This window comes from Corylus avellana, chromosome ca7, assembly GCF_901000735.1.
Source record: "Corylus avellana chromosome ca7, CavTom2PMs-1.0".
NCBI classification, from domain to species: Eukaryota; Viridiplantae; Streptophyta; class Magnoliopsida; order Fagales; family Betulaceae; genus Corylus; species Corylus avellana.
Genome location: NC_081547.1, coordinates 656,636 through 664,870, shown reverse-complemented (window position 1 = coordinate 664,870; position 8,235 = coordinate 656,636). Strand labels below are relative to the sequence as shown.

Here is an 8,235-nt window from a genome sequence, read left to right as displayed (position 1 = left end):
TATCAAAGTGGTGCATGAGGAATGGAGTCACCATTTCTGAGCCAACTATAGTGGTACGTCACTTTAGGGAAACTTCCTCCAGTTCCATTGACAGCCTTTTCAGTTCCATTGATAGCCTTTTCAGTTCTGAGAATGGTCGATGTCTCAGCAATATGTCGCTTGAATCTTTAGACTCTACTTACACTTGGGATTCATCAAACACTGGGATAGCAGATGGCTTAAACTTGATTCCTATGCAGACAAAACATGAGCACAAATATCAATCTTATGGAAATATTCATGAGGAAGATTTGAAATTTCTATCTAAACTAGCTGAACTTCAGTGGGAATCCCAATGCGAAGTTGTTGAAAATGTCAAAAAGCATCTGGATTACAGCGAAGAAGCTTATCAATTTACGTCATATGAAAATTTTGGTGAGCCACTTGTTAGATTTTTGGAGGATGCACGTGACCTGCATGATGTAAAAGCTCAAAAAGCTGGATCTCAGTTGTTGTTGGCATTTGTGACCAAAAACAGGTAATTTACTCTCTGTTGATTGATGCTAGTTACATGGCTTCTATTTAGGTGCAACTGCTACCTTTTAGTTCAAGGCGATTCTAATCATGTTAATGTGCATTAACTGGTGTGGCAAGTTCAATGCATGACCTGGTTTCTTGTAAATTGAGAATTATCGTGTTTTCACTATTCAATATATTTAGCCATTTTATATAATACGATTTTTAGAAGACCTTGAATTGGTTGGATAAGGATCCTCTCTATTTCAAATGAGATGGATAGTATCCATTTTATGGCTAGAATTTAAAGCCGCATTATTTAAATTTTTTAAAAGGCGTGCCAATATTGACATTATGTATACTGATAGATGTTCCAACTTTAAATCCTAACCATAAAATTGATCTATTTCATTTGAAATTGAGAGGATCCTTGTTCGAGTTGGTTTACATCCCTAGCTTTTTCCACATGGAATTGCATAACATTTGACAATTTGAACCATAAAATTGTTGTTTTCTTCTATAATTGATTTCTCGTTGACTTTAATCTATGAACATGTTTCTTCTTACGTGGGGCTCCTGTATAATACTAGCATTACTTTGTCTTGCTTCATGCAGAAGTGGTATCTCATACTTCCGTGAAGAAACTTTTAGTCTCCTGGCCACTGTTATCAATTCAGAAATAACAAAAGAAGCTCTAGAGATATTGGAAGTGTTGTCTGGCCATCCATATTGTAGAGCTAAAATTGAAGCATCTGGTGCTTTGATGTCCATCCCGAAGATGCTCGACTCTAATAACAGAGATTTCCAGGAATTGGCCATTAAAATTCTGTGCAATTTGTCCTCAAATAGTGACATCTGTTCCCACATTGTATCTTTGGAATGCATCCCAAAATTGGTTCCTTTATTAGCTGATAGCACTCTTGCGGGCAATTGTGCTTTTGTATTGAAAAACTTATGCAATGTGGAAGAGGCTAGGGTTTCTGTTGCTGAAACTAATGGATGCATTAGTTCGGTTGCTGGACTACTTTCGGCCAGCAGTCACGAGGATCAAGAAAATGCAGTGGCTGTTCTCCTTTCACTGTGCTCTCAACGTGTTCAGTATTGTCAGTTGGTCATGGATGAGGGTGTCATTCCTGCTCTTGTTTATATATCTATCAATGGTAATGACAAGGGCAGGGTAAGTGCGTTGGAATTGCTCCGGTGCTTAAGAGATGTCGAGTGTGATAATGATCGAGAGTGCCCTGGACCTTATATTGATGCCTCTAGAGACAGCACAGATCCCTCTAAAGAAAGGAAATCAACAAAGGCTTCTGCATTTCGTGGAGTGATGTCGGCGTTCACAAAAAAGAAGAAATGAAACCTTGTCTTCAGCTCATTTTTAACCTAGTGGTAGCTGAAGATATCTTATCATCATATTATGGCAAATGAAGTAGAATCTGCTTTGTAAGATTCTCTTTCTCTGCTAGCCTGTAGAATTTTTTTTCTGTTTTTAGGGAATGGAGCAATGATTTCGTCATGTATAGTTAGTGGGTTGATGGGTTTTTAGGTTCTATTAGTGATTCTCGACATTTAGTTTTTGTTAGTTTTAATTATTACTTCATGATGTATTTGCTGCCATTTTCTAGATAATAGCTTGTCAAGAATATTGTACAGATTTGTGTTGTTCGATTTGTTGTATACTTATCTTACACGCCTGATTTGATGCACACATACATTAACAAATAAATGATATTAAACATGAGAAGAGGTTACCATCAGTTTTTTTTTTTCTTTCTTTTTTGTGGGGGGGCAAATTCAACACAACGAGTACAGAGGACAAACAAAAAACAGGACAAAAGAGGGAACTAGATTAGTAGAGATGGCTCATTTAGGTAAATTTTGTGCAGGCTAATTTGCTCTGAGATAGACTTTATATAGACAAGAATAAGCCGTTCATGGGCTTTAGAAATAGCTGGTTCCAGACTGCCAATTTGGAGGGCAATCTTGGTTAAACGTCATTTACTAGTGTTTAAATTGATGTTGGCAAAAGACAATGGCCAATTGACCTCTTGGGAAACTATTTCATGGTCCCGATTAGATTTTATAGAATCTAACGATATTCATGATATCGTATTATTTAAAAAATTTTAAATGACATAGTAACATGGGTAATACTACATTGTTAGATGTCGTGAAATATGATTTAAACCATGAAATGGAGATGATCCTGTTTCAAGATGCTGTCGGTGGGGGAGGGTGGAGCCTTAATGGCCAAAGGCAACAGCAAATGGGGGACACACCCACATGAAGTGGGTGGAGATCCTCCCAACACTCCCCAGCTCATGGTTTCCTACCCTTCTCTTATCAGCCTGTTTCTTATCAGTTATCACAAATGCAATTTCATTGACAAAAGTATGGGACCTTGTATCTTCAACCTACGTCCCCATCAAACCTAATGTGATCTTGTCCATCCAAATATTATTGCGGTTTGGTATTATCACAACTTTGTTCAAACAATCTCCTTTGACAAGCAAGAGGCTTACATGATTACTCTATTTTAATGGAATCATTTAGTCTAATTTTTAGACCAAAAAATATACATATATTTATCTATATAAATATTTTAAGAAATTTTTTTTTTTAACTAAGTATAAATATTTAACTAGAAATATATTAATATCTTTTTTTTTTTTTTTAGCTGGAGCAAATTATATATAATGTAGGCATTAAGTCACGAGGTGTAATTTTGGTGTGTGAGATCCAACTTTATTAGTCTCATATGGGGGACAAAAAAAATGCTCTTTTGCATCATAGTGACAATGACTGTTAACTGATCATAGAAAATAAGTTTGAAAACAAGGTGATTAATTATCTAAAAAATAATAAAAGTGAGGAAAGAAGTGACCATGCAAAGGCACAAATGCAAGGATTAAAATTTCTTTAGAAGGTTAAAAGAAAATTTGTTTTTAATGTATGGTTACATTATCTTTTATTCTCATTAGGCTATTTGTATGTGTGCATATATATATATATATATATATATATAGAGAGAGAGAGAGAGAGAGAGAGAAGTACAGCAACTCCAAAAAGACCACCGACCCACTATTGGTGCTGTCGTGGGCAATATACGAGGCCGGAGGTTTACCAAAGATGTTAAATTGTTTGTTAAACTCGCCGGAAAACGTTGTCGGGAACGGTACGGAAGTGAGTTTGCTGGAGAGACAGCGAGCAAGGTTGGAATGGCTAGACAAGCTTCAGCAGCCTCAACAACACTATGTTACCAACGTCTCAAACAATTCCATTGAATCCCACGTAAACCCTCGGCATCGGAGTCTGATCAGTGACAACTTGTTGCATGGGGAGCCGGAGCACCAAGACGATCCGTCAGCTAAGGCTGATGTGCAAATTTTGGGTGATGATAGTTTTCCCGGTATTGCAAATTTTGGAAAAGAGTTGGGTTTTGTGTCGCCGGAGTGTAGGAGTAGCGCTTTAACTTTTCATCAGGAGCAGTCTCTTCTGAGGACTTGTAGTCGCCTGCCGGTGGCGGTGGTGGAGGAGATGGAATATGTTTTTGACAAAGACAGGTTGAATAAGAGAAAAGCAGAGGTGTGTTTCTCTGTTTCTCTGTTTCTTTCATTCCCTTTATGCCAAAATTCGGAAAAGCACTTCTTCGTACACAGGATGTTTAGTTGTTACAACTATTTGATTTTGATTGAAGTTGATGATGTTAAAAAGCACCTATAATGGACATAAACGCTTCTGACTTTTGGTGTACAGTTTGTTGTAGCAGTGGAATGTAAAGACAAGAGGATCAAAGGAGATGCAGAAGGAGTTGAATCTGCAGCCAGTGAGAAAAGCTGTGGAGAAACTTCACAGGAGAATTCCATGGCTCTAGAGGTTCAGAAGCCCGACTACATTCATGTGCGGGCTCGACGAGGACAGGCCACTGACAGCCATAGTTTAGCAGAAAGGGTATGTTGGAAAAGATCAATTTTGTTGATTAAGGCGAATCACCTATTGAAAAGTTCAGAATTATATTGTGTCTATGGTCTTCAGGCAAGAAGGGAAAAGATCAACAATAAGATGAAATATTTGCAAGATATGGTTCCTGGTTGCAGCAGAATCCTGGGCAGGGCTGGTATGCTCGATGAAATCATCAACTATGTTCAATCTCTCCATAGACAAGTCGAGGTAATTGAAACTTATTTGGGTTTGCAATTTAAAAAAACGTACTCATTCACTTGCAATTTGAAAATGCAGATTTTTCTACGTTTTCAAATTGTAGTTTTTTAAACAAACTCTCAAACGATACATTTTAGGTGAAATCGCAATGCCATACGCACTAGCGATTTTTGTGTTTGATACTTTATTAAGTGGGATTCAATTACATGCAGTTCTTGTCAATGAAGCTTGCTGCTTTAAATCCGCAGCTAGAGATCAACACAGATAACTTTGAGAAAGAGGTAAGGATGAAATCGCTTTTTGTGATCTCTCCTTTGCTTATTGATCCACCACCATGATGGTTTTGTTAAATGGGAAAATTGTATATACTCAAATGTCATTTCTTCTGTAACTGACTCTGTGCTTAAATAATTATGCAACGAAGTTTCCTGCTTACATCACCAGTTTTCCAACAGCCACTAGGCCATCAGCAGTCGCCAATTTGCCTTCCCTTCAGCTTAATCCAGTTCAACAAGGAAACACAAGCTGTGAACTAGATGTGCTGATAAGCTCTTCTGCAACTCTCCCAGAACTATATCCAGATTCATCCTCCTTCTCTGTAATTGCTTCTAGATTCTATGGCTTTTACCATTCAACTACCCTCTTTTTGCTTTATATCATGCTGTCATATCCATGTGCTTTTAATTTCATTGCAGAAAGTTCAATCCTTTCCAACCTGGGAAAGTGGTTTGCCAAGGCCTTATAATGTGGGGTTTCATTGAGGAATATCAGCAGCCCCTTCATGCACAGGTAGCATTTCACATGAATTTTGTTTTCTCTCTCTGTATTTTCCTTCTTCAGTTCAATGTTATACAACATAGGTAAAGGGGAAAATGATTTTGATGGGGGCAAATAGACATCACAAGATGATAGAGACCTTTAACAAACTCTATTATGGCCCATATAGTTTTATGCCCATACTCTGACGCAATTCGAACCCGACACGCGAACACAAATTACTACCTTTACATTGGACATATCAGTCTCAAGCTGAAGATGTAATTGTCGACCCTAATAATGACCATATCAGACGAGTTTGTCCAAAATATATGTGAATCTGATAATTTCTCAGCAAATATGTATTTTTTTGGTTACATGTATCGTTGCTTTATGGTAATGCAGTTATCTTTATGGAATAAGCATAAGATATTATACCCTTGCATGACAATGACAAAAGATTTTCTCTTGTGACCAAATGAATAGAGGGTGAGGAAGGAGGACCACACCAGAGGTATCACAGAAGCCAGATAATGAAAGAAGATAAGGCTCAAGAACAATGGTTAGAGACAGGAAAGCATTGTAGGGGGAGGGGCTGATGAAAAGGGAAGATGCTGCTGACTAATTGACCCACATGTTGTTGCTCTGTCGGATCAACTTGGTTTGGCTGAGAAATCTAGGGCTAGGGCTGGGCTTGTTTGGATTTGTGATTTTTTTGTACTCTGTGGAAGAGAAAAGCCATTGGATAAGACAATGAAATCGTAGGCATTGATTCAACATCCATTGAACAACATAATCTTTTAATAATTTGCATTATTCGGTTCAATGTCATCATTGCTCGTGTGACTTTGTTAAAATATTAATTAACTAATTAAATAATTAAATTGGTTAAATTAGGGTTTATCAATATAATTTCATATCAATAACTCGATACGACACAACATAAATCAAACACATGAACAAGTATTGCCCAACCAAATTTTAGGTAAGCAAAAACTCTTATCCGAAAGATAATTTAAAGGCTAATATTTCAGGGTTATATATAAAAGGTAAGATAGCAGGAGGCTATTTGACCAAGACATGACATCTTATTAACCATAAAAGAGTTTCCTTGGTCAATTTGTGGAGCCAAAAACACTCCTGCTTTATATTTTCTTACGACCTAATTTATAGAAAATTTGTCTTTTAATAAAAATTGAAAGCTGTAAATTCAAGGTCATATTTGAGTTATCCATCCTTACAAAATAAGATACATTTTGATATTATATTTATTTCAACGTTAAATGTTTCTTATGATATTTTTAATTTTGTATGTAATTAAAAAGTACAAGAAAAAAGATTTCCTTTTCTTCCTATTCAGATTATTTTTTTGTGCGTGGTGGTGGTTAATCAGTTTTACTAGATGTCAAACTGTTGATACAATTTTTGGTCCACATTATTGTTTGCAAGCAATATTTCTTTATGGTTGAGCTATGAGCAGAATTTTTGTACGTCAATGGAATTTTTGCAAAATAAAAGCACGATTAGAGGTCTCTGGTTGGGGCGCCGAAGGCCTTCTGACACTCAAGTTAGCATCTCACATATGAGTAAATATATATAGCTATGATATGCCACAAATACTTAGTAATTTGTGTGTGTAAAATGAGATATATGAAAGGGAAAGAGAGGTTATGGAGAAATAACGATCTCCTAAAGAGGAAGAGATGTGAGAGGGAGAAGAGAGTCTAGAATCTCCTCGAGAGGGAGACGGAGAGAGACTTATGTCACCTTTTGAATGGGCAATGGTAAATAAACATAAATAGATGAGAATATTTTATCCCCAACACTAAACAATAAAAATTATCTTCAAGTTTATTTTGGTAGTCCAATTAAGCGATAAAAGATTAGAAATTAGTTTACTAAAATAATTTTCCAACAAAGCAATAAAAAAAAAAAAAATCGGCTTTTTTTTTAAAAAAAAATGAAACATTCACAAGGTTAATGCTACGGAGAAGCATTCATTTTCAATAAATAAATATTGATCTTACTTACATCCTGTTATTTTAATAAAAAAAAGGAAAAAATATAAAAAAACTCTTTAAATTATCAGCCGTTTTCGATTTAGTCTCCTAATATTCCAAAAGTGATAAAGTAGCCATTCAAACTACCAAACTATTACATTTTGACCACTCCATTAGTCAAAACCGTCAGTTTGGACAGAAACTGCAAAACGATATTATTTTGTTATGGGTAAGTTACTACAATGCTCTTTTATGAAAAAAAAAAAAATTGGGGAAAAATATAAAAAAACCATCCAAACTACCGGCCGTTTTTATTTTAGCACCCTAATGTTCAGAAAGTGATAAAGTGGCCCCCCAACAAAACGACATCGTTTTGCAGTTTCTGTCCAAACTGATAGTTTTGACTAATGGAGTGGCCAAAATGCAATAGTTTGGTAGCTTTGGAAGATAGTTTATCACTTTTAAAATATTATGGGGCTAAATCGAAAACGACTGATAGTTTGGAGGGTTTTTTTTTTTTTTTTTCCCAAAAAAACAAAAAAAACAAAAAGATTTGAATGAAGGTTTTTATTTTGGTTTTGGTTTCAGCTTTTTCATTTTCACTTCCCCCCATTTTCTCAGCTGCTCTACACCGCACACACCTTCCGCCTCTGCCCACCACCGCCACCGAACGCACCGGCGACGCCCACCCACCACAGCACCTGCAATACCAATAGTTGTACTTTCACTGGGAAGTATTCCCGGCGACTTTGTACGGCGACGCCCACCAAACGACACCTACGCACCACCAGCGACGCCCACCATCCAAAACTGGCAGGCCGAA

General features: G+C 36.6%; 2 protein-coding genes across 2 annotated transcripts in view; both read left to right on the top strand.

The window, feature by feature from the left end:
- The window catches only part of LOC132186464 (U-box domain-containing protein 5-like), an 8,624-nt gene extending 6,391 nt beyond the window's left edge, over positions 1-2,233 (top strand). The window contains exons 7-8 of the mRNA XM_059600444.1: positions 9-517; positions 1,111-2,233. Of these exons, the coding sequence (XP_059456427.1) occupies positions 9-517; positions 1,111-1,852 (1,251 nt within the window). The 3' untranslated portion in view covers positions 1,853-2,233. The remainder of the gene's footprint in view (positions 1-8; positions 518-1,110) is intronic.
- Positions 2,234-3,565: 1,332 nt separating this feature from the next.
- Positions 3,566-6,171, top strand: LOC132188574 (transcription factor HBI1-like). Its single transcript, XM_059603070.1, has 7 exons — positions 3,566-4,080; positions 4,252-4,446; positions 4,531-4,665; positions 4,869-4,937; positions 5,081-5,254; positions 5,352-5,445; positions 5,899-6,171. Exons 1-6 carry the CDS (start codon positions 3,625-3,627, stop codon positions 5,415-5,417), a joined length of 1,095 nt encoding a protein of 364 aa, XP_059459053.1. The 5' UTR covers positions 3,566-3,624; the 3' UTR covers positions 5,418-5,445; positions 5,899-6,171.
- The last annotated feature ends 2,064 nt before the right edge of the window (positions 6,172-8,235 follow it).